Source organism: Eutrigla gurnardus (genome assembly GCF_963514095.1).
Source record: "Eutrigla gurnardus genome assembly, chromosome: 6".
NCBI lineage: Eukaryota > Metazoa > Chordata > Actinopteri > Perciformes > Triglidae > Eutrigla > Eutrigla gurnardus.
In genome coordinates this window covers 8,741,789-8,767,440 of record NC_139920.1, presented here as the reverse complement: position 1 = coordinate 8,767,440, position 25,652 = coordinate 8,741,789, and the positions used below count along the sequence as shown (strand labels likewise).

General features: G+C 44.0%; 1 protein-coding gene across 3 annotated transcripts; it reads left to right on the top strand.

Annotated features, from left to right (window-relative positions):
• The first annotated feature begins 488 nt into the window (after window positions 1-488).
• Window positions 489-24,534, top strand: sned1 (sushi, nidogen and EGF-like domains 1). Of its 3 annotated transcripts, none has more exons than XM_084011474.1 (32): window positions 489-1,334; window positions 7,149-7,436; window positions 8,173-8,313; window positions 8,460-8,622; window positions 8,696-8,821; window positions 9,124-9,237; window positions 9,748-9,861; window positions 10,417-10,530; window positions 11,590-11,637; window positions 11,736-11,843; window positions 13,263-13,355; window positions 13,501-13,632; window positions 13,958-14,077; window positions 14,389-14,505; window positions 15,213-15,356; window positions 15,768-15,941; window positions 16,077-16,190; window positions 16,272-16,385; window positions 16,481-16,594; window positions 16,701-16,817; window positions 16,936-17,223; window positions 17,318-17,501; window positions 17,725-17,837; window positions 18,406-18,684; window positions 19,009-19,138; window positions 19,249-19,331; window positions 20,041-20,139; window positions 20,444-20,560; window positions 23,303-23,390; window positions 23,530-23,609; window positions 23,699-23,726; window positions 23,872-24,534. In XM_084011474.1, the coding sequence occupies exons 1-31, from the start codon at window positions 1,116-1,118 to the stop codon at window positions 23,722-23,724; spliced, it is 4,161 nt and encodes a 1,386-aa protein (XP_083867600.1). In that variant the 5' UTR covers window positions 489-1,115; the 3' UTR covers window positions 23,725-23,726; window positions 23,872-24,534. The 3 variants fall into 3 exon arrangements, with proteins under 3 accessions (XP_083867600.1, XP_083867599.1, XP_083867601.1); XM_084011473.1 differs by having other exon boundaries at window positions 13,498-13,632; XM_084011475.1 differs by lacking the exons at window positions 23,303-23,390; window positions 23,530-23,609; window positions 23,699-23,726; window positions 23,872-24,534 and adding an exon at window positions 23,029-23,285 and having other exon boundaries at window positions 13,498-13,632.
• The last annotated feature ends 1,118 nt before the right edge of the window (window positions 24,535-25,652 follow it).

The following is a 25,652-nucleotide window of genomic DNA, read 5'->3' as shown; positions in this document are numbered from 1 at the left end:
GCCGCACAACTTTGTTATGGGAAAGAGTATGAGAAAAAGGACAGCGCTGCCTTTTCATGGCATGTGAGTTCTGACGCTTGGCTCGCACCATTAAAAGCCTTTGTGGATTTAGTGTTGTGGGTGAGAGAATGACCTTCGCTCTCTGTTGCCAGTGCTGTCTTAAGTGTTTTCTTTCAGAGATCGTTGCAGACTCCAAGGTCTGTGGGGATCGTCATTCCTTGAAAGTTTCACTGTCTGTAATCCTTCACAACCCTAAAATCTTTAGATGATATGAGATCTTCCCTTCAGAGATTAGAAACCAAAGACACGTTATGTTCGCCATGTGTTTGTATGTATTCATCCACACATACATCTACTCTGTATGTAGATGTAAGTATGTCTCATTTCACTCTTTCTCTCAGTTACCAACCTTACAGTGCAGCAATTTCAACAACAGTGCACATGCATGTCCTCTCACTGTGTAACCTTGCATGCCTTGGTAACTGCACATAGTAGGAGTTTCACTGAGAGGGGAAAATCTTGTCAGAGTTTCTTTAAAGCAGCCCTTTGATTATCATAGATCCGCCCAGTGGTTATCCAGTTACCGGCCTCTTTTCAGCTATTGGCTGGAAGGAGCTAATTATGCAAGGTAGTGAATCCCTGTGGGGGAGGTGGGGCCAAAACTGAAAGAACTCCTTTGGCAGGCAGAATAGAGCTTTTATTGAGGATATTTCTAAGCTGACCATCAGGGACCAAATCGCTGGATTGTTCAAAAAAAAAAAAAAAAAAAAAAAAAACACATCTCAGCTGAATCACGCTGCTCCCCCTCTTTCATTCCTTCCTTCGTTTCATTTCAGTGAGACGGAGTGTAGCTCATGCTGTACCCAGCAGCAAGCAGAATGCAAGGAATCTACAGTATTCCCCTGTCTCACACAAGAAGCCCAGTTCACTTCTAGAGGACAAGAGAGGAGAGACAGAGAGGCAGAGCCAGAGAGCAGTCAGGGGAGGATTCAGACTGCTGTGGTGGAGAGGAGGAACGTACGGTCTTGTCCTGTTCTGCTCTTGTTGCCTCAGGTGTGTGTGCTCCTCCCTCCCCTCCGCGGTGCTGTCAGCTCCATCCTTGGGTGGCTGAGGCCATGGTGTTGGTGCTGCGAGCCCTGTTGCGCTGCTTCTGCACCCTGCTTTCCCTGGACCTGCTGCCTGGGGTGGAACTTGCTGTGCCCCTGGAGGACTTCTACCCCTTTGGCCAGGACAAGGGGGACTCCCAGACCATCGCTCAGGACGACGGAGGCTCCAGGCTCGTGGAGATCGCTGTTGCTTTCCCCTTCTTTGGGGATAGGCACACAGGACTCTATGTAAGTACAGATCACTCTGATTTCATTGATATGTGTGTGTGTGTGTGTGTTTATGTCTTCATATGTCAGCATGTACGTGTGTGCACTTCTCAGTTGGCAATCGAAACTGACATGTGTGTGGATTGTATAAGAGCCTCGGGAGATGAGATCTGGCACGCAGCCAACTACTACATTGCTGTGCCCTTTGAGAGTTTGTATATGTTTGTGTGCGCTCACAAGCTCCGGTGCGTAGCCTCATTTGTAGAATATCGTGTTTTCCCCCCCACGGGTGGAATCATAATCCTCCATGACATTCTCTTCACTTTACATCTGCCCTCCTCGCACTCTGAGGGCTCTCAAGTGCACAGTGGGAGAGCGTGCGAGAAACTATTAGCAGAACAGTGGTTAAGCCCTGTTCTAATAACTCTACAATGAGCTGTGAAAGGAAATGACAGTTTGTGTTCTTACTGTTGCCGTGGAGCATCTGTGAGCAGTACTTTTTCAGAGAGATGGGGGGGGGTGTATGAACGCCGGAGAGAGAGAGAGAAACAGTGCTCATGGGAGGAAGCTGAATGGTTTGACAAGGATTTTCGCACACCACAGTGAAACACCCTTTGATCTGCCTTTGTCATGTATTGGGTTCAGTTCCAGCGCATGGAAAGGCAGAACTCCCTTAAATCAACACCACCTGTTGTGGTTATGCATCCGCGTTCGCCCCCCGAATCCCCTCCTCCTCCTCCTCGCTCTGAGCCCCGCCTGCCTCCTCCCTGCGCAAACCATGGGCAGGGGAGCCCGAGGAACCATGGCAACAATGGGCAAGGTCAAAGTTCATCTTTCTAATCTAAGCATCTGCGCCAAGGGAGTGAGGTCAGTCTCCCAATGAAGACATTTTTAAAACTCTTTTGCATCCACACATAGCACACATACAGTGGCAGTGGAGTGTTGTCTGGAGCTTCTGTACATCCCAGTTGCATTCCCGGCGTGTTTCCTCCCACTTTTTCTCCTGCAGTAACACCGATCCATCAGTCGATCCTAGATTGAATTATCATCTGATAGAAATCTCTATGGAACGTGCTGCGTTAGTTGTGATGTGATATCTTGTAGCTCACCCTGCATCTCATTGGACTGTAAATTCTGTAGTCACGCAAGGCATAACAGATCGTGACAGGCACTTGAAATTACAGTCACGCTCATTTGAAATGCCTCACCTGGATTTATTAAACATCTGCTGTAAAGCGCAGTGACCACATGGTGATCTCTGCCACCAGAGAGCTGCTTTGAACAGTTAAGATTTCAGTGAGGGGGCTAAATTGCGAGAATAGTTTCTCCCTGGAGTTGGTTCCCAGCCTCTGGGCGAACGCTCCATGGAAGCTGGAGAACCAAACTCATTTTAGATCAGTGGGTGTTGTCTTACTTTATTATCATAATTCATTCTGTTTAGCAGTATAAACATACCTTGAAATTCCTCACAGCGGATCCATATAAACCTCCAGAAGACAACTTATTTTGAGCTGTGATCAAGAATGACAGCCCTGGACTTGGATATTGCCACAGCCAAATGACTCTTGGTTACAGAAGGCTCTAATGTTGCATCCACAGACCCGACGAAACCCTGTACAAACATGGGTTCCCTCTCACTTGCTCCTGTCCCAGTCCCACTTCTGCCTCCTGGTAACCAGGATGTCCCTCTGTTATGGTTTGTGTCTGGGAGTTTTCACATGTTGCTGGGATCTCTCCTCCTCCAGGTCCCCCCTCCCCTCCTCCCACGCCTCAGATAACATGGCAGGGGTCTTCCCCCTGGAACTGTCCAGCTGCTTTATCTGAGAAATGACCAATCACTTTAACAGAACACAGATGTATCTGCAAAGTGTCTTAGGTGCTTCCAAACAATGCAGTTGGTGGATTAACTACTCTTACGGATGGCCAGTGCAAAGAACATGAAGGAGGAGGTCCAAGATCAGAGAGGAAAGAACACAAGTTTAAAAGCAGATGTGAGAATAGATGGTTATGATCAAAGGTATTTATTATAGATACATAAACTCACGGACAGTGGAAAAACTCAAGTTTTTGTTGGGTTTGTTGTAAATGTTTTTCTATCACACGCTTGTCCTTGTTAGTATTAAAATGTTGCAGATAATGCGGCGTTCGTCTGTAATTAGAGATATACTGCATTTAAACAAATACATTTTGAAAATATCCTGCCAAGAACGTGCTAAAGTGTAACTGCGCTCTTTACAGATTGCACATCTGCTAGTGCTCATCTGGTCTTCAAAAGAGCTTCAACACTTCAGTTTGAGCCTTTTCATTCACTCACTTTCACTCACCACTCTGTATGGCCCAAAGATGTGTGCATCAAGTTTGATTCTTTGTACTCTGCATGGGTGCTTTTTATATGCATGTGTGGGATGAGAGCCGTGGCTGAGTGATGTTAGAAACAGTTCATCCACCATGGACAAGATATATCTGCACATGCTTATAAAAGCCTGAAAATGCCTTAAAGTCTTGTAAAGTAAATGATGCACTTCAAAGGAACGGTTCTGCATTTTGGGAAATACACGCTTTGGCTTTCTTGCGGAGAGTTAAATGAGGAGATTGCTACCATTCTCATATCCGTCTTTTAACTATGGAGCTAAAGCCAGAGGATGGTTGGCTTAGCTGAGCATAAACACTGGAAGCTTGTTTGTGTAAAAACAACAAGTTGTGGTTTTACGGGAGGCTTGTGTACCAGACTATTTCTTGGCCGGGTGCAGTGACTTCCTGGAGTCTCTGCTGGTTACCTTTTAAGCTCACAGTGATGACAGGACTCCAGGAAGTCAACGGACCCAGCCAAGAAATAGTGTGGTACATCTTCTCATCTAACGCTCAGCAAGAAAGCTAATAAACGTGAAATATCAAACTATAGTATGTTCTACTTAAAGTAGGCTTTCTTTTAAACTGATTGCAAATTTTATCAACATTTTTTCATATCTTTAAATCATATGGCAATATTTTTCCTCTGTACGTCTAAACAGACAAGTTAAACAGCGCACTCACATCCTTTTACACCAAGATCACTTGCACCATTGAAGTAGTATTAGAGTCCCTCCACGCTGTTCCATACAGGATTTATCACCATCATTTATAAAAGGTGAGTCGGGGGCTAAGGAGACCTGACCCGCTGCACAGTCACTTCCTTCGGTCTCGTCAAATAATTCTACAAGCTTGTAACTGTGAAACCTCCGTTTTTGACAAGGGAAACGAATGTTTTCCTGCACTGATCCATGGGCACCTTTTTCATTTAGGGGTTTGCTTTGGCTTGACTTAAGCCAGATGAAAGTTTATTTTAGTCCATATATTGCTTGGCTCTAAAGAAAACCTCCCAAGAAATATCCTGGATGTATCCGGCAAAAAAGAAAGAAAAAAAAAAAATCCCCCAAAAAATAACAAGGGAGTTGTAGAGCGGAGTGGCACCATTTAGAGTGGGAGAGAGAAATATGGGGGGAGAGATGCTTCTTACAGGGTTGGCTGATCGCACCTCTCTCCCCTGTGATTCTGACCTTGGTCATGTTACAGCGCTGAACCCATTCACACTCTCACATAAGTGTGATGCATAACCACCCTACACTGAATGTCTTCACTCCACGAAAAGAAGAAAAGTATGTGATATGATGCAAAAAGAAAAAGGTTCTAAGTGCACTTTAAAATCCCTCTAAGGTCACTGCCATGTCAAAGTAGTCCCCTAGAAAATCTTAGTAAGAAATACACTTGTTTAAACAGTTCCAGATGCGAATCCAGATTGGATTAGGTGATTAAACATATTCCTGTGTTGGAGTAGAAACTCTATGTAGTGTTCAGCATGATTTCCTACACTAATTTTGCTGTAAGATGGGTGACTTCCAGACCGCTTCCACCACAGGCCTCTCATTAGTGGGTGTGTGGGTGTGGGAGTTTTGTAGTTCATGTACATCCTTCCATTCATCCAGCCCTGTGCCCTCTCTCTTGTTTTTCTCCCGGTATCAGATGGCGCTCTGGCTGACCCCTGGGCCCTGCCCCTGCAGTCGGTCCTCTATTTCCCCACATCAGCCACGTTCTCACCACATCACACTGATGCAGAGGGGAAGACTGTGGTCGGGCAATTAACTTAGCCCCTGTGCCGTGCCAAACAAAACTTCCTCTGCTGTTTTTACAGCAAAGTCCTTCAAATTATGGTTTTCATACATGCAGGGAGCGAAGCCGAGCCATCTGATGTTGCTTTGTCACTGTCACATCTGCCACTCGGCTTGAAGGTGGCGAGGAAAAGGTCACGCCAGCAATTAGGAGAAGCAGAAAGGTGGCATGGTAGGAAGAACCTCCCTCATCGACAATATGCAGGAATGAATGAAGGCCTTTCAACCCTTCATGTTGAACTTTCCTCTCCACTCAGATTTAGCAGCTTGTTTCTTAGGACGCTCAAAGTGTAGCGCACTGGCTGGTCGGACATCATCATCAATTCAAGGACTTAATCACGATATGCTACATTGCTAAATGCTACTTTGTATTATTGAAATGACCATAATGCTTTATTGCAATTTTGTATTTATTTTGTAACATTTTTGTATTACTAATGGATCAAATGTTTAAGTGGTCACTTGTGGTGATGAAACCACAGAGAATGATCACCAAACTTTTTATTTCCTCTCTTTTTAAGCTTTTTTTTAGCGTCCTTAAGCTCCTCGTTTTGCCTTAACAGCCTGTAAGATCAGTGTTTTGGTTCAGTCTCATTACTCCTGCCTCATTTCCTTAGCAACCTTGTTTTTCCTTGTTTGAGACCCAAACAGAGCTAAAAGGAGAATGAATATTGGACTTACACTTAATAGGTGGACAGAAATACATCTCTAAATGAATGCTAATGTTGCACTGTGCTCTCTGCTGAATGTGTTAATAAGCAGCGGTTGGCAAATGTGTGAGCAATATAACTTTATAAGGTGGTAATATGTCAGTGTTGTGTTTACAGCATGTTCTGCTGCCCTCAAGTGGTTAAAAGTAAAGTAAAAATTAATGTGTCGCTTTAAGAGTAAATGGAAAACCTAAAATGTATCTAAAAAAACTTCTGTGAGTACAACTATTGGTTATTTTTAATTATAAATCTATTGAATCAATTTAAATTAAATTATGCAAAATACCCTTCTCAATTGTATTCAAATTAAATTGGTCTGACCAGCAGTCCAAAACACAAATATATTCAACTTGCAAACAGAAAAGCAGCAACTCCCCTCCTCCTCCAGTGATAGTGACTGTGGGTTTATTTTCTGTCCTTTGACTTATAAATGAATTGCATAATTGCTTTGGCAGAACATCCGTCTTTGACCTGTTAAAGTTGACCTTTGAGGACGATGATATTTCATGCTTCAGCGCATAGCTGCAGTGCTGACTGTGTGTTTCTCACAGAGGAGATATATGGACGAGGGGAGCATGGGCTCATTTATTTGATTACTCTGCTGTTGGCAGCCTTCTGTGGATTTAAAGTCCATGGACGTCTTTCCCAGCGTGATGACTTTGCAGGTGCGTGAGCAACAGGAACCCGGTTTTCTCAGCTGCTGTCATTTCACTGAATAAAGGTAACGTCTGTTTGCTACATGGGAAGTGCAAACATCCGTTATGGTAGCGTCCACTGCCCAATGCTGCCGTTTGCTCCATGAGGTCAGAACACCTCCGTGTGTTCACGCTCGCCTCTCCTCCTCAACACTTCCACTCTAACTCCAGCTAACCCGACAGTACAAACAGGTCCCAGTGGCTTCGTCTGACATGTGGAGTAAAATGTATTACCGTATGACTCATCTTTTCCTCCTACTCCAACTCTGACTCTCCTCTCCTCAGGTCAACAACAATGGCCTCGTATCTTTCCTGAGGGAGGTGTCTCAGTTCACACCCGTGGCTTTCCCAATCGCCGGGGACAGGAGGGTCGTGGCGCCGTTCTGGGCTGATGTGGACAACCGTCGAGCAGGGAGCGTCTTCTACAGAGAGACCCAGGAGCCTTCCATCCTGAGGAGGGCCTCAGGTGATGTCAAGACGTACTTTTCAGAGTTCCCCAACTTCAACGCAACATGGGTCCTCATCTCTACATGGCACCAAGTTACTTTCTTTGGTGGCAACTCCCTCACACCGGTATAAACCTAACTTTACAGCTCTCCCACTACTATGTACTCCTGTTAAACAGCTTTGAATCTCTATGTAAGTTTGAAGCATCTAGACTAGAGTCCCAACCAGGGGTTTGTGTTTAGGAGCAATGTAATCATCCAAATAGAACCGTCCAAATTGGTGTGATATTGATCTTTATTATCACAATAAGCCTCCAGCTACAATAAGCTGACTGCACCATATACACCTCCACCAGTCAGTCGTAACACCTTAACACCACGTGTTGCTAGTGAGAGGTGAAAACTATCTGTTTGCAATCTAGCAGAGAAGTTTAATAGAAAAGTTACGACTTACTAAAAGTACTGAAGAAATGGTTGAAAGATCAAGCCACTGACACTTTTAAGTGGTACCAGTAAGAATGCAAACGTGAATGCAAGAAATATTACAACTATTTCCATATTAAAATGAATATGAATTGAAATGAACACATTTGGAAACCGATGTGTGGTGTTCAGGACGGGGTACAGGGATGAACTACTAGCCTGCTGTTAAATTGGGATGTAGTATGTGGTTAGAACACAGCTATCGGGTTATATTTTAATGGTGATTAGGAATGTCTTGCTTTCTGCCCCAGCAGGCCCAGATATGTCTATTATGTCTCCAGTCTGACTCATTTGAAGGAACCTCTACCGTTAATATGAGGAGTCTGTCAGAAGCATGCATCATTACTTCGCTCTAACCGAGTCTGTTCCTCTCTATGCAGGTAAATACTTTCCAAGTGGTGCTTATTACAGATGGAGAGCTTTCCTTCACTATATTCCAGTACAATAACATCACTTGGACCACAGGCATGCATGCCAGCAGCGGAGGAAACCTGGCTGGGCTGGGAGGGATTGCAGCGCAGGTAAGATCACATGTGTTTTTGCTCCTCAGTCAGAATGTGGACCGTACAGTGTCATCTGCGTTCAGTGACGATGCAAACATCCAGGTGTCTAAACTGTGATTCAGCGGTCTCGTGTGATGTCTGCCTCCTTGTTACTCTCTTCCCAGGCAGGTTTCAATGCTGGTGATGGCAAGCGCTATTTCAACATCCCCGGCTCCCGCACGGCTGATGTGGTGAACGTGGAGGGGACCACCAATGTGGGCTACCCGGGCAAATGGGTCTTCCGTATAGATGATGCAAATGTGGAAGTGGGGGGCTGCAATGACTCTGGTGAGACCTGCTTCTCATAGATACGCCCTGCTTCATACTTCCAGCGTTCCCTTACATTGACCCCTCTCTACAGCATCAGTGTGCCAACACCTGCGACCATGCCTGAACGGAGGCCAGTGCATTGATGACTGTATTACAGGCAACCCTTCCTTCACCTGCTCCTGCTTGGCCGGCTTCACCGGCCGACGGTGCCAGATCGGTGAGTTTCGGTTGATGCTGCATCCTGCTCTCTCATCACACACTGCACACTGTGAATGGAAGACTGTCTACTGAGATTAGCCTGAACAAATAATGTCAACTTATAAAAGAGATAAAATAAAGAAATACTAGACTTCACCTGGCTTGCCAAAGGGACAGCCGGATATTTCCGTAATACCTGTATCAGCTTCTTCCAAATCCATTGCGTTCTCCTCGTTACCTTAAGATCTGACCCTGACCAGATGTTTTCTTGTAATTAAAAGAGTCATACTACCTCCTTTGTATTTCTCCCTTTCTCTGTAGAGGTCGACGAGTGTGCCTCATATCCTTGCCAGAACGGAGGGACTTGTGAAGACCAGATTAATCGTTTCATCTGTCACTGTCCTCCTGGATACACCGGCATTCAGTGTGAAACAGGTACTGGAACCCTGCCTTAAAGCTGGTACATACTGCCATAGCAATTACATTTTTTATTTCTTATTTCCAGAATACTTTTTGTAGAATCACATGGAAATGCGTGTACAAGAAACCCACATACAGTATCAATCATTACACAACACAGCAAATTACCCCGAAACAAGTCCATCTGACATTTTTACTAAATATCAAAAATTCCACACTTCTTCCCTGACCCTCTGCATGCACTAAATAGGCCGAAGACCTGGAAAAACTCTGATTAATTAAGGTATTTTGTGCCTCATTAAGCAGTTTCCACACAAAAGGTATTTTAGAGTATCTGGGTCCAGCCTCTCTGGAGCTTCGGTGCCTATTCCAACAGTCCAGTCAGTGGAGATGTATCAAACCTCTTCTAATACCTTTCACAGCCAGCAGCACATAGTTGCAGAGTGAGTGGAGCAGTGTGGCGGATATATTAATCAGCTGAGTAAATATTCCATGAGCGTGTCTCTGTCCTTGTGTGTGTTGCAGACATTGACGAGTGCACAGACAGTCCATGCCTCAACAACGCGTTGTGTGTACAAGGCGCTGGCAGTTTCACCTGCGTGTGTGAACCGGGTTACACTGGTGTCCTGTGTGAGACAGGTGAGCGGCGTTTTTTTTTTTTTACAATCCGGGGGAAAGTAGGCATCTCCCTCCAGAGGAAATATTTTCTGCTTTCTACATCAAACTCAGTCATTTTGGCAGATGTGTTTGTCCAAAGAGTTCCCAAGTCTACCTCGACAAAAGGGTGCAAGCTGAGGTCTTTTTTTCCCCCCTGGGTTACACAATGTATCAATGAACCACAGTGAGAAAGTTCACCAGAGTCAGGTCGGTTTCCAAAAAGACATTTACTAATCTGGCTCCTCTTGTGATTGATTGTTGATGAAACTTGAACCCAAGGGGGAATTGAATTATCAGGCCCTGCACAGTTCACGAATCCTTGTATCTACATGAAACGGGATTACTCTTAATACCAGACACCTGGTCAATGAAACTCGATGCTTTCAGGAGGGAAGTTCAGCGGTCTCAATCCAGCTCAATGTCTTAGACAACCACGTCTTGCTTTTCATGTGAAGATTGAAAAATCTCAATATGAAACTGAATCAACAGCAGATAAACTTGTCTTGTCTGATGAGCTGACTTTTCTGCGTCCTCCAGACATAAACGAATGCGAGTCGCAGCCTTGCCTGAATGGAGGAGAGTGCGTCGATCAGGTGGCCAACTTCACCTGTATCTGTGCCGCCACCTTCACCGGACCACTCTGCGAAACAGGTGACTTGAATTTAACATCAGTTCTGCCAGAATAGCATGTTTAGGAAAAAATGCCTTTCTCTTTGGCTTGCTGTAAAATAGCATTTTTCTAACTGGAACGAGCACAAAGGGAATCCTATCATACCTCTCAGAGAGTTTATCACGATGCTCTTTCACTGAGCTGAATTCCAAACCAAACCAAATTCTGTACCCAACTAAGAATTTCAGCTATACTGCCACTGCAAACATTTCCATCCTACTGTATCACATACTTTATTTGCTGTTACCAGATAAATGTGCCTTTATAATATTTAATAGCGTTTCCAGAGTTTTGCCAGAGTTATATGTGATCCTGTGATTGAGGACTTTGGCAAAATACAAATTTCTTCTGGCTGTTTGTCCATCCGCTGCAGCTGCAGATCAATCTAATAAAGTATGTGTCAGTTTTGCTCTGTTTGATCGGTCCAACCAAATCACAATATAAATCTGACAATGATAGATTCACATTTTTTTGATACAATAACAGAAATTTGTGACATAAACCAACATTTTTCACAGGAGATCTCTTAAAGCTGTTGAATAATAAACATCTTTGGTGGGCAAACTATATAATTGTGACACTGTTTCTAATTTACATGAAAGCATGTCTTTCATGAATTTCAGAAATGCTTTTACCGATAGTCCAAGATGTGCAGCAAAACCAATATATCTGAGATAATCAAATATAAGGCTGTTATTATTACATTTTCATTTACTGTATCGCATCTTACCTGGAGTTGGAGTTATCTCGCCATGCAGATTTTTTTTATCGGTTTGTTTGCTCAGGTTTTTTGCTGCCACCCGATCACCAATAAAAGGTGAATGGAAGCTTCCACAGGCACTATTTCTTTCGTAAATGTGGAATGATCAAAGCAACAGGGACACATCTTCTGGAGAGACATTTTGTTGTAAAAAAAAAAAAAATTGTTTTTGGGTGGCAACATATATCTGAGAGACCTTCAAACCTGGGCTAATTATATTCCAAACGATGCAAGTGACCCTTTTAACCCTTTAAAGCACGTTCTCATCCTCCTCTCTCAGAGTTGGTGGTGCTTCAGGACAATTCAACTGAGGCGGAAAACCAAACAGGTAAAAGCATGAACAGCTACAGCTTAAGCTCTGACCATTTTTTCCGCATGCCGTTTGATTCTTACACCACAGCCTGTCAATGCTTTATCCACATGCAGCCTTGTGTGAGGAAGACGATTGCAAGAAGCACCAGATTTGTGAAGACGCCAGCTCGGGGATCCACAACTGTACCTGCGCTCCGGGCTTCTATGGCGATGATTGTGAAGGTATTGTACTCTTTTGGCCCGGCCGACGCTCACGGCTGCAGCTGGGCAGGTAGAGAGCAGACCGAGGTATTTAAAGAGTAGCTGTGCTATCCCACAGGAATTTGGAGCTCTGCCCTGGAAGAAGCTGCTGTGATGATGGATTATTGTAATTATCAAAACTGACACAGCCTCACCCAGTTTACTACGGGAACCAGTCGCTTGATGTTGTGAATAATTGTTTTATAGCACATTTTATTAGTTTACCAACAAGAGGAAGTGCTTTGTCTAGACTTAAAAAGGCATTTTTATGAGTCAAAGCTGGTCTTTGGTATTCAGGTCATTTCTTCAGACAGAGCTGTTGAAATATGCATGCTTCCACATCGCTACTGGCTCCTCTGGAAGTTGGCCATTGCACCACACTATAGTTTCAAGCACACAGCTGCTGCTTACATAACCGTAGGGCAATTTGAACACAAAATATGTAAGACGCTATCATCCTCAGCTAATACTTCATACCTTCCTTTCACAACGCTTATTAAGTCATTTTATATTACGTTTAATGTCCGTATCACATTTTATTTGTTTTAGGAAATAACTAGTGAGCCATTTAAAGCTAATTCAGGCTCCCCTGAGAGGTTACTGTCACCCTCTGATAGTAGTTATTTTCTTCTTTTTTTCCCCACAAAAATCTCTTTAATAGTATTTGAGCTATTGCAAATGCATGCTACTTCTCACCCTTGAGCTGAAATAACTATCAGTGCTTATATAGGCTCTCTTAAATCTCCCAAATACTTTCCTGCCTGGCTCACTTGGAAGGCACAGTGGAAAAAGGAGCATGATCCTCCAAGGAAGAGAAAGTAGCGGGACTCAGAAGTGCCTAATCAGGCTCTCAGATCAAAGGGCCTAGGCCGCACAGGTGGCCAATGAATGGGGCTCTTGCAAATTAACAATCCATTAATTGCCCTCAGGGCCATACATTCTGGTCACAAAATATGCCCCATATCATCAGAAAAATAATACCCTCCACCGAGCTGCCGGTACTTCAAAGGGGAGCCATTTAGCTGCGATACGGCCATGGCCTTTGATCCACCGCTGCAATTAGGAAGGAGAGGAAAATAAAAACATTGGTACAATTTGTAGAGAGCGGATGTGCGGCGTGCTGACTGCTAATCTTGTGATCCTGTGAACTTTGTTGGAAAAGATTAGGCAAAGAGAAATGACAGCGAATCAATACATAGTTTACAGTATAGCAGATGAAAGACACTCAGCATATGGTCCGCATGTTGAACTCCATACCTTCTGCCTATGTTTACATGTAGGCCAATGGAGAAAAAATAACATCATTGAAGCACTTGCTTTCAAGTAGCTGGAGCAAACTTTCCAGATTTGAGCCTCTCTCCCTCACACACACTCTCTCTCTCTCTCTTCCTGTGTCTGCAGAGGAATGCCTTTGCCAGAATGGGGGTGTCTGTGTGGACATCAATGGGACTTGTGAATGCCCTTCAGGCTACACAGGACTCTACTGTCAGTTTGGTGAGTATGATATGTAGAATCCTATCAGGTGTCTCACAAGAGCTTTGATTAATGTGGAAAAAAAAGGTGCGGGTCGCCGTAAGATCACGAATGTCTCACGCCGGTAATTGTGAGCGCGCCATTCACAATGCCTTCCTCTCAGAAGTAACCCAGACGCCATGCAGTAACAGCAGGCCGTGTCCTGATGGAGGTCCCTGTTTGGAGTACGGGGGAACCTACCTGTGTACATGTCAGACCAGTGCAGCAGAGCTGGATCACAAGGACTTCTACCCCTATGGTAAGAGCCTCAGGCACCAACCCAACAACACGGCACTTTGCAGCTATGTGTCATTGCATAAGCAGCTGGTTTCTATAGCAACAAACACATTTTTAAACACACTGGTCTTGACAAGTGTCACTTTCTATTTCAAAGGGAATGGTCACATTTGCAGTTTACATTTACGACGTGGAGAGAACTTTCAAAATGATTTACTATTCGATCCAATCATAAAATGACAAATAATCTGTGTTTTTTTTTCCAAGCAAACCCAGATGCTAGAATGAAATTAAAGAGGTTTCCCAGTGCAATGGAACACAGTCAAGTCTCGGTGTGTGTTTTTCAGTACAGCCCCGATCGGTCTGCGACTCCTCTCCGTGTCTGAATGGGGGCTACTGCTACGAGCGGGATGGAGGCTACACCTGCGAATGCAAATACGGATACTGGGGGAAGCACTGTGAAAAAGGTAGCAGAATTAATAAAGACACTAGAAGCATGGCTTTGCATGAACACATGGAGTGTCAAAACATCCCGCAGATTTGTGTGTTATTACTCGGGCTCAAACCCAGCCCTTAATGCACCAGGAAACATGCCATTACTCGTAATGCTGCTTGAAATATTACAATGCCCAAAGGCTTATGATAATTTGTACTCATGACTGAGTTATGAGTTACTGAGTTACTTGAAGTGCAATGAACTGGAACTGATTTATTTTGTGTGATTAAAAGCTTGAGTGGTCTCTGCCTCAAGGATTCCCTTCTTCTTGTCTCTTTCCAGTTAGACTCAATACCTGTGCTTCTGGTCCCTGTCGTAACGGTGGCTCCTGTAAGGAGGAGGCAGGGAGCTACAGATGTGTTTGTCCTTACAGGTTCACTGGAAAACACTGCGAAGTGGGTGAGTGCCATCCTCCAGTCATATTCAAATCATTTTTTAGTCAGCGCACAAACTTGTGTGAAAGCAGTTGAGTGAAATTGCACAGTAAGCAATCAGACAAGGCCAGTTCTTCGAAATGCTCTTAAAACCTGTGTTGCTGATAAACATATTTGTAAAAGTACCATTATTGAGCAGAAAAGATTCTACTTGTTCAAAAGTAGAAAGTCAGAGCCTTCAGCCAGTGTTTTGTTCTGTCGAAGCAGATTGAGATACAATGAAATAAGTCACAAAAACGCCAAATTCAGACAATTTGATTCAAGATTACTTCCATTACTGCAACTCTTTTACCGGTATTTAAGAAAATGACAGTAATTCAGATGGTTGTGGTCCGGTCTTCGTCTCGTAAACCTACAAGAAAATCATATGATCCCACTGCTCGCAACACTGCCTACCTTTATCTTATAGAATTGAATTTGAAGTGATTTAACGTAAAGCCTCACATAATGTAGCACCTTCTTCTATCAGCATCTGCCTTTCATTTTATTGGTCCAACAAGAACTCTCTGATCTTCCACCGCCTTTCTGTTTGATGTTCTTTTAGAAGAGGCTGCTTTTAATAATCCGAAACCATGGAATACCCTCCTGTTGCATCTTAGACCAGTGACCTTTTTAAAAAAGATAAATAATAATAACTCTTCAGTAACTTCCAGTGTGTGTGTTTCCTTACAGGGAAGCCAGACCCCTGCGCCTCCAGCCCCTGTCTGAATGGGGGGACATGTTTCCACTACATAGGAAAGTACAAATGTGAATGCACAGACGCCTTCAGCGGCAGGCACTGTGAAATAAACAGGAGCTCAGTACAAACCACCGCAGGTAAGCAGACTGTGTCGCCGCACAACAATGTCCAAAACTCACTCCGATGCTGAAGTTGGTATAAGAAGGACTCCAGTAGATTGGCACAGGCGGGGGATATCCTGAGCCGTTAAGTGTAGAGATACTGGCTTTCCATCTGAAGATAATTTTAGCAGTGTTGCTGCACTGGAGGCACCACATCTACAGATATAGAACGGCTACATAATCTATGTAAAGTACGACCTGATGATTCATGTCTACGCGCTCTAACAGCGTGCTGGAGATAATTTTAGGAGGACAAAAACAGAGAGCCTGGATGGAAAACACCTCTGTTGCTGCTGGTCCATTCTGCGTGCGCTCCTTTAAGCCTCCGTGTTTGTGAGCTTGTGTTACAATGAAGCCATGCTGACATTATCCTTGTATTCATTTCAGAGCTTGGCTGTGGGTTGCCTCCACAAGTGAAGCACGCTGAGGTCCAGTTCTCCTCGACAACACCAGGGTCAATGGCCGTGTATATATGCCACTCAGGCTTCACGTCTGTTCCCAGAGCCACCCAGAGCATCTGTGGTATTCAGGGAGACTGGAGCCAGCCACCCCTTTGTGAAGGTCTGTAAAATACACCAACACATGGACACACAACGAAAACACTCAATCTTAATGATCCCTGAGAAGTCCTAATAGATAAGATTCCAGTTATTATAAAAGTCTTTATCCTAGTTTCTTTGTTCCCCATCATTACAGAGGTCAATGAGTGCCTGTCACAGCCTTGTCTTAATGGCGGTACATGTCGGAACCACGTCGGATCCTACCAGTGTGAGTGTGATGATGGCTTCAGTGGAAACCGCTGCCAGACAGGTAAAGCCTTCTGAAAGTCTTCTAATATGAAATGTGCACCTGCAGAAGTATGTGGTTCATGTGTGTTTCTTCTCCCTTAAGACATAAACGAATGTCTGTCGGAACCCTGCAAGCACGGGGGGACGTGTGAGGACCAGCCTGGGTCCTACCTGTGTCATTGTTCTCATGGCTTCAAAGGCCAGAGCTGTGAGATAGGTACAACCTCTTACATTACTTTTAAAGCTTAGACATTTTAACATACAGATTACACAGGACAGCAATCCAATTCTACTGTCAACATCTGTGTGCAGAGCAGGACGGCTGCGAGTCCAACCCCTGTCTAAATGGAGGTGTGTGTCGGGGTTACAGGCGGAATTATTTGTGCACATGCAAAGACGGCTTCTTTGGCGACCAGTGCCAGATGTGTGAGTAGCTCTGCAACGCCTCACAAGTCTGTTCACTTCACACTACCTGCACTCACTGGTGGCGTGAATGGTATTGTACTAACTGCTTGTCTTTGTCACCCCCAAGTGGAGAACCCCTGTGTACTGCAGCCTTGTGGAAACCGTGGCGTCTGCAGGAGTGACAAGAGGGGGAACTACAACTGTGTTTGCAGAGTCGGACACACGGGCAAAGACTGTGAGAAAGGTGAGTAAGAGTCACACCGAAGTACATTAGAGTTACTCTGTAACACTCTGTCGTGCAAAGACAACTCTGTAATTATTTAATGTATGAATTTGACATGTAAGGTTGCCACTGTTCCCAGACCTGTTGCCTCCCTCTGGTCTCCATGTGCTGCGTGTGGAGGAGAATGAGGTGGAGCTGCGCTGGGACGAGCCGGAGCCCTCGCACAGCCTGGTCAGCGGCTTTGTCGTCACCTACGGTCCCCTGGGCCTGAGCAACCACAAAACGGACTTGCTGGAAAGGCAGCAGTCCACCCACGTCATGCGAGGCCTGGTGCCCGGCCTGCTGTACAACATCTCCACCTTCTCCATCAAACGGAACACCAACAGCAACGACAACAGCCAGCCTGCCACCGCACTGATACGCACCAGTGAGCTCACCCTTAATGCTGTAGCAGTCTCTCTGTGTATTCACGTGAGTGTCCGTGCTTGAATGCCGTGTCTAAGTGTGCGTTTCTGTGCTAGGACCTCGGCCGGTGGAGCAGCTGCAGCTGGTCAACGTGTCCTCCTCTCAGGTGTGGCTGAGCTGGCTGGTGGAGGCAGCTCGCCACGCGGCCGTCAGCAGGGTGCACGTATCTCTGTTGCCTTCAGACGGCAGCGAGGCTCGCACGGCCGTGCTCAACACGAGCACCAGCGAGTACACCTTCAGGTCAGCTGCTGCACTAAGCTTCTAACACACATAACCCTGCTATTCAATGCATTGTACAGACCTGCAGCATCCTTTGTGTCCACTAAATGGTGCTGTTGAGGTGCTGCACTTTTAGTGGCTTTGGGTAATTTACCTTTCAGCCACTAGGGGGCACTATTTCATAACTGTTTTGAGGGCTATCCTGAGTTGTCTGCTGTAGTGTATGTTTTCCTCTGTCTCCTAGTGCATTACTCCCTGGTCAGATGTACACAGTAGATGTGTTGACTCAAAGTGGAATCAGACCGGATGAGTTCCCCTCCACCAGCCACTCAGCCGGACCGCTGAAGTTCTGGACAAGTACGTCACATATCATCATCAGGAGTTATTAGAATCAGAAGAATTAAAAACTCTGCTCGTTGCCACAGAATATTATGAGATGTAAAGTGTGCATTTAATTCATTGTGGAAATGTGAAACATGTATCATATGGTTGTTTATATAATCAACCCAATTGTGTGAGTCACCTAAACTTAAGAGTAGTTGTCACTTCACTTCCTGTCTGTTCTTTAAACTCATCCCCTAAAAAAAAAATGCAAAGAGCCAAAGCTGAATGCTAACACAATGTGTCATTCAAGGAAGCTTCTATTTAGTAGCCTAGCCTAAATAGAAATATTTTCAAAGGGATAGTTCTGTCTGATTTTTAGTTGGTAGCTATGCATCCTGTGATGAAGCATCTAATGAATTTAAAGCTTGACAGACGAAGAAGAAGTCCAGTAACGAGCATACAAGTCCAGCTAAGAAATCCTTTTAAAGCACAGCACAACAAAACGACAGAAAATCAATGCAAATAAAGCAAATAAAGAATATTTACTTTAGTCCACAGCTAAACAAAGCAATGTGACTGTGTACATGTGGTTTTCCCTCAGGGCCTCTCCCCCCACAGAACCTCTCCCTGTCCCATGTGACCACTAACTCAGCACTGATCACCTGGAGCCGCCACCCGAGAAACGTCCCAGATGGCTTTGTGGTCAACGTGACCCGGGGGTTGAACACCAGAAGTCGCTTCCTGCCCAATGGGAAATTAGGATCATATACCCTGCGTGAACTGACGCCAGGGCAGCACTACTATGTGGCCCTCACGTCCGTGAAAAGCACCGGGCAGGAACAGATCCACAGCATAGCTCAACACTTAGCCTTCACTACCTGTGAGTGTTTCTCAAAACCATTTCACTGACATGGAAAGGTATAATTGTTATGTGTCCAAGCGGATTTATGTTCCCTGAAACAACAACAAAAGGTGGAAAATCATGGTCACCAGACTTACCACCACATGCACAAGAACAACAAAAAAACAATGATCTCACACAGGCCCGACGTATTTCAGAGCTTCATGAAGTCCTAGAAGTCAGGATCTTTACTCACGTTCCACCATGAAGAGGGACACCAGTGTTTACTTCAATCTGCTGATGAACCTCGCATTGTCAAATAAGTGCATTTTAAAACCAACTGTGTTTACATTTCCTACCCAGTGCCAATGGGGGCAAGATCAGGAAGAAGAGAGAGGCCATCCGGGACACACATGGGACGCAAACTCCCCCCATCTCGGTCTCAGGACCTGGGAGGCACAACGAACACAGAGAACTCAGAGGAGCTGCCCAGGTACACACAGATGGTTATTAAACAGTCATAAAACATGGACCATGGTAAGGATGTGTTCCATCGGATCATTGAACTGTTGATGATGAACAGCATGGTTGTCTACGTTGCAGATACACAGAACTCATTGACAGAAGGGGAAGGATAACAGCCAAGTTCGCTCATTTGCCACGAAAAGCCGTTCGACATCGTTCTAGTAAGTACAACATTTCACATGTTCTATACAGCGTTCCCCACATAAAGTAATGCTGTTGTGTTGGAAGAACCACCCAGTACTTACGTTGCCTGACTTGTATTAAACGTACATGCTACACCCACATACTGAAACAGTTCTGGTTTGCTCAGGATGTCCAAACAATGAAAGAGTATCTTATTTGCTTATCAGGATGCAGATGGAATAACTATAACCATATGGTGCTAGCCGTGGCCTGTCTGCATGACATATAGGTGGTCCTCTCATGTAAACGGGGCTGTCACACATACACAGCCACGTTATCTGACACATGTTGTCCACTTCATCCAGCAGCTTTTCATAAAGCCAGACAAGTCTTTCTTTCTTTCAATTTCCACATGATCATTTTCTGTCCATGTATTTTCACTTTTTTCACTTAATGCATCCCAGTGCAGATGTTTATAGCCTAAACAGTCAAACTGTTTTACAGATGTTATCTTGTGCTCTAGAGAATAAGCTTCCTTCTCGGAGTCTCCTGCCCCTTTTAACCATGTTACGCCCATGACGTCATAATATGATTTTGTTAAATCAGTAATGTTTCATGTGTCATTGTACCAGCCTGAGGAATACACAGGACACCTTTACAGTGTCTCGTTTAGTATAAGATCCACATTTTGTCATTCATTTTTGTTCTTTTACGCTGAATGGTGACAGGAAACGTTTTGCCTTGCAGAACCCGACCCTCCGATTAGATTAGAGACGATGGAAGAAACAACAAACAAAATCAGCCTCGCACTAGAGATTCAAGAGGAAGGTTTAAGAACAAAGCCTGGTAGGTGTTTCGGTGGCACATCTGCCCTTGTAATTGATTCCAGCTGATGTGGTGCACAAAGGTGATTGATGTCCTGTTGGAAAAAGACTACTTATTAATCCTTAGACGTGTAATGTGACGTGGGTCTTATGTGTGTTTGCCAAGCACCAATTTAGGATGTTACATTCAGGGAAGCAGATTGGTAAAATAGAAGAAGGGGGAAGTGGTGTAACAGCTGTAGATAATGTGTCGTAGTGGGCAAGTGAAACCTGAGACCCAAACTCATTCTGTACTGTGGATGTTGATGGCAGCTGTTGTCTTTTAGAGTTGCCCCAGGACTGCCGCAGTCTGCCCTGCCAGAACGGGGGTACATGTGTGGATGGGGGAGACTCCTTCTCCTGCGACTGTGCAGCCGACTTCAAGGGCAGGCAGTGTGAACTGTGTAAGTTTGTGTTTATTTCTTCCTCTCCACACATACTCATGAACACGGGGGGCTCCAGTCAACGTAGGCTGCTTTTTGACAAATGTACTGGACAGCCACTCGCTCTGTTGATGCTCTTTAGGACCGCGATGAAGATTCAACTCACATGATACCGTCAGGAGATCGATATTTAATTCTTAATCAGCAAACATGCAATTAAATTCACTCATCTTTTATTCATATGTCTGCTTCTCCTCTGCAGGGATAATGAGGGCTGAGCCTATTCTATTTGGCATTAGAGGCCAGGTTCACAAATGATGTGGAAAACAGGTTCTTCACTTTCTAACTTGAATATATACGTTCATCACAACACAAATCTGTCCAGAGGAGATGCATACCAAAAACTTAGAGTAGCATTACATTTCTCAACCTTACACAGAATCAAACAGAATCATATGTAATCACAACACCAGGCAGGCGACATAACAGTGTGTAACCCTGAGTTAAGACCTCTACAAGGTCTCCATCTTGTGTTGTCCTGGAGACACATAAGGCATGCCGAGCCCAAAAGCTTCATTTTCCAACAATACCAAAAACAATAAAGTCTTGCACTTAACAAGCTTAAGAGTCTCCAGCTAAGCTAGCAGTTCTGTGAGGCTGAACTTAACATCAGCGTGCTAACATGCCCACAAGGGGAATGCTAACATGCCTGTGTGGAGTTGGCATGTTCTCCCCTCGTTTGTGCGACTCTGTCCTCCGACAGTCCACAAAAAAATAAACGACGAAGAAAATGGATGGATGATATAATGCCATTTCAAGGGAAAGCAATACGTCTTTTTATTTCCTTTTTTTTACTAAAAGGCATTGGATTGAATGGTAGCTTTCATGCCCACTAAATGTGTGTTGGTGAGGGTTGGGTTTTCACTGCAGCTTCTCAGAGTGTGAATTCACAGCGTAATCTAGTTTAGATTTGCATGTCATCATGTCCACTGACACAGAGCTCACAGCTATGTATAGACCTCTGGTTTCTTAAAAGCAGGAAACACGCTCCGCTGACAGTCGACCCCTCTGACATTTCTACATGGCTTGGTTAACTTTGAGGCTTCGGGGCATGAATATACAACATGAACACAGTGTCAACGGAGGCACAAAGCACCATATTATTTGCACCACTTTCCTTTCTTTTTTCTCAGGACAAAGTGTGACATTTATAACTTGTGAATGTTCTGGCGGGTGTACGAGGCAGCGGTATATTATCTGTGAACAATCTCCGTCTTTGTTGTCTGATTTGTCTCTGATAAGTATTCTGTCTTTACTGTGACCCGTAGGTTCATCTCCAGCACAGATTAATTCATCTTAACGGATCAATTCATTTAAGATGAAACAGCTCACAAACATAAAACTATGTTAGTGAGCTGTGACGGGGTTTTCTTCTAATAAAATGAATAACACACAAATATATTATTGATGAAGAAAGTGGGTTTCTGACCTTATTCCTAAAAACCAAAATCAAATCCATGAACACTCATTAATTGTTAAGTACAGTTAGGACTCACAATGTATTTTTTGCAGACTGTAAAAAAAGTATTTTGAACATTGCGATTACCACCTTATATGGATGACAGCCAGTAGGAATGCATTAGGCACAGTGGCCCATGCTCTTATTGAAGTTGATGATCATCAAAACATATTGACATTTATTAAAGGAGTTGGTCACATGCTGCCAGTATAATATACAGTTCTAACTAAGGAGCCTGAATGAAATGTAATTTCTTGCTGAACAGGAATGTATTCATAGTTATTCAGGTCATTGGTTTCTCCTCCTTTATGAAAAGCAATAAGCTGCTTGAATCATATTTTCCTCCGTGCAAAAAGCCAACAGGACAGACAACCTCTTGTAAAAACATCCTAACCACAGATGTTTTAAGCCTCCGTGTTTTTGGGCTGTCTGACCTCCGGTCTGGTCCATTCTTATGAGCCTGATATCTCAGGCACAAACTTGTGACTTCACAACACATTGTTTTGGCCATAGCTACAGAATTCATATGCTAATATGAATGACAATTCCACAGAAATGTCTGATAGGATCAAATGTGAAGTGCAACATTTTAGACAGACATTGATGTAAACTGCAACATAAACAAAGGTGATAATTCTAGTTTGTGAAAAAATATAATTTAAAATGTATGTAACTTCGATGAAAACATAACGGCTTAATAAACTTGCACATATATATACATTTGATCGGTCTGACTTTGTATTGGAGACATTGGCTGAGATATAAATAGATGTCTACAGGATTTTTAAAAAACAACTTACGTCATGAAGTGTTATAAATAAGAAAAGTCTGAGCAGACAGAGGATTAAGGCCAATTTGACAGACAATCAATCAGTCTGGGTTGCTTCGACATTTTATCTCCCCAAAAGCGTCACTAACTCTGGAATACTTTCTGACATCCACGCCTAATCCGCTCTCTCAACCAACACAGTGAAACACAGTAAAACAACATCCGTCTGATCCCTCCAATAATGAGATGTTGATGAAGCTGCGTACGAGGAGACACTGGACGAACCCGCGGCCCTCTCCAGTCCTTTCCTTCACCCAAACACCCAGCGACAGATTGTTTAAACATTCCTTTCCTAAAACCATCCATCAGCCGGAGAGCAGGGCCCGGCTCCCTCCCACATGCCTCCTTAACCCTCCAGCAGGCCGACACTGCTTCCAGCGTTCGGAGCTCATGTTGTGTGACCCTCTGTTTACAGTGTGCCAGCGAGTGCCGCACCCCTGCACCCGTCTCTACTCGGAAACCAAGAGTGTGCCTGTGTGGGAGGGAGGCGTGTATCACTACCTGTAAGACATATTCTGTTCTGGCCTTGCATGCTAACGCTCATGATGACAAAACAGCATGGGATGTTTAAACATCTAAATCCCAGCTGAGGAGAAGCAGAGATTATTTGGAGCTAAAGGATCCATGTTTCATCCTCCGCAGGTACAAAAGGACGTATAGAGTACAGCAGGATGTTTGCTACAGAGAGATCTGTGAAGCGACGCCTCCAAAGAAAAGTCAGGGTGAGTTGAAAGAGCCGTCTGAACAGTTGATGTTGTTTGAGCAAATAATCCAATGCAACTCTTTGACATGTGGATACTTCTCTTAACAGCCAGAAGAACAAATCGACAACAATAAAGGTTTGTTTTTCTTTAATACAGTCAACACTATTGTATTTCTTGTGGTTAAAATGTTCCCGCCAGTCACGTGTCTGCACTGCTACAGTACATCACAAGATGTTCAGCAACGATCCTCAAAACCAGTCTTCTCTCCTTTTATTTCCAGAGCACTTGGATACCGATGAAAGGACTGTCATCACTGTCATGTGAAAAAACCTAACTTCAACTTTGGTGTTTATAATCTACTTGAAGTAACTGATTATGGTATTTTTTTTTTGTGCTGAGAAACCCTGTCAGAACCCACTGTAACGTTTTTAGAAACAGGCCATCATTCATCTGGGAGTAAGGTTGTTTGTTCGTTCCTGGGAGCTGGGTCTGTAGCTCTGCGCTTCACGAGAGGACTTCAGTCACTCAAAGGACAAATGGCCCGAATCATTTGTCGTTTGTGATGTTCCATGACTGATTTTTCGTTCAAACATATACGTATGCAAATATTAACGGTAAGCAGTCTGCTGTGCTGCATCGGAGACCTTATATACCTCATTTCCATGTCCATGCTGACACATTAGGAGAGGTTTTTTATTATTTGTGATTCAGCTGCACGTTTTGTCCCTCAGGTAAAATAACCCCCCGATCTCCTTACAAAGACGATGGGAAACGTATGTTTTCTCCACACTCCCTAAACTCATCTCTCGCTCTGACAAAGGTGCACAGTATTTTTCTGTGTATAAATATCTTTCTCTGTGTCTTAGCAGACATCACTGCTCGCTATTCTGTAAATAGTGTTCATAGGCCATTTTGTAGGTGAATATTTTAATAATAAAAATGTTAAAATGTGTTGTGCTTCCGGTGTCTTTTTGTGTTTCTATTTGTGTCCTGGGTCACATCTTAGAAAGCGGACCTGTGTTTAGAGGACCTGTCCGCTGGTATAGTTTTAACCTTGAGAGTCTGTGTGTGTGCGTCTCATCGGGGTAGAATGTGGTCCTGGACACACCGACTGTAGCGGGAACTCCCACTGATGGGGTTTTGAGGACTTTGCCAGGTGTTTATAGTTCTGTATGTGGACAGAGTTTATCATTTTTGTGTCACAACCATGCATGAAGCAGTCACATCTTACAGGCCTTTATTAAAAAATGTAAACTTAATTAGAATCATCATGTACATACATGAAATATGGCCTCTGTACTCCATCCAATCCATCCTAAGCATGTTCATACAATAGATGGTGGTCTGAGCAAGAGCCTACCAGATAGAGGGGTAGGAAGTGGGGAAGAGTCCACATACCACAGCTGGTGTAATCCCAATGGCTGATGCCCTCTTCCCCACTTCCTACCCCTCTACTTTTGGCACCCCTGCCCCGACCACACCATCTTCACCTGTAAAGTTTTAAGACTTCATCCCACACAGTTGTGACTCTATCACATTTACAAAAACTACCCACGGTCATATTAACAATAACTCATTTAAAGAATACATCACACTTTAAAATACAGTAAGATCTTTACATTCCTTCACTGCCCCCCGGGGACAAATCATGTTTTTTTAATTGAATTGAATTGAATAAAGGGTAAAACCATGTGATTATAATGGTTAGTAAAGATATATACAATTAGAGACAAAATAGAGATCCAAGAGGAAAACCAACCAAGATCCTAGGGGAAGACAGACGAACATAAACACCTGGCGAAGTACTAAAAACCGCTTCTGTGGTAGTTCCTGTTGCCAGAACCACATTTTACCATGATGACGCACACACAGAATCTAAAGGTGAAAACAATACCAGCTGTCACGGCTGGAAAAAAACACCTGATCCGAAGTATTTTAACAATAGTTTATCTGTAATACTTATACAGTGGTAAACTAGTTACTTCTGTCTGTGTGGACTTTATGTGGTCCCTTATCCAAGTAGCACTGACAACTTGTTATAATTATCACCAGACCTTCTGA

What these genes read in the sequence shown, in the direction of transcription:
- sned1 (XM_084011473.1), top strand. Translation starts at nt 1,116, where the DNA reads ATGGTGTTGGTGCTGCGAGCCCTGTTGCGCTGCTTCTGCACCCTGCTT. An exon ending in TGGAAAACACTGCGAAGTGG is followed by an intron (nt 14,506 to 15,212) that starts GTGAGTGCCATC and finishes GTTTCCTTACAG; the next exon opens with GGAAGCCAGACCCCTGCGCC. An exon ending in GCCTCCAAAGAAAAGTCAGG is followed by an intron (nt 23,610 to 23,698) that starts GTGAGTTGAAAG and finishes TTCTCTTAACAG; the next exon opens with CCAGAAGAACAAATCGACAA.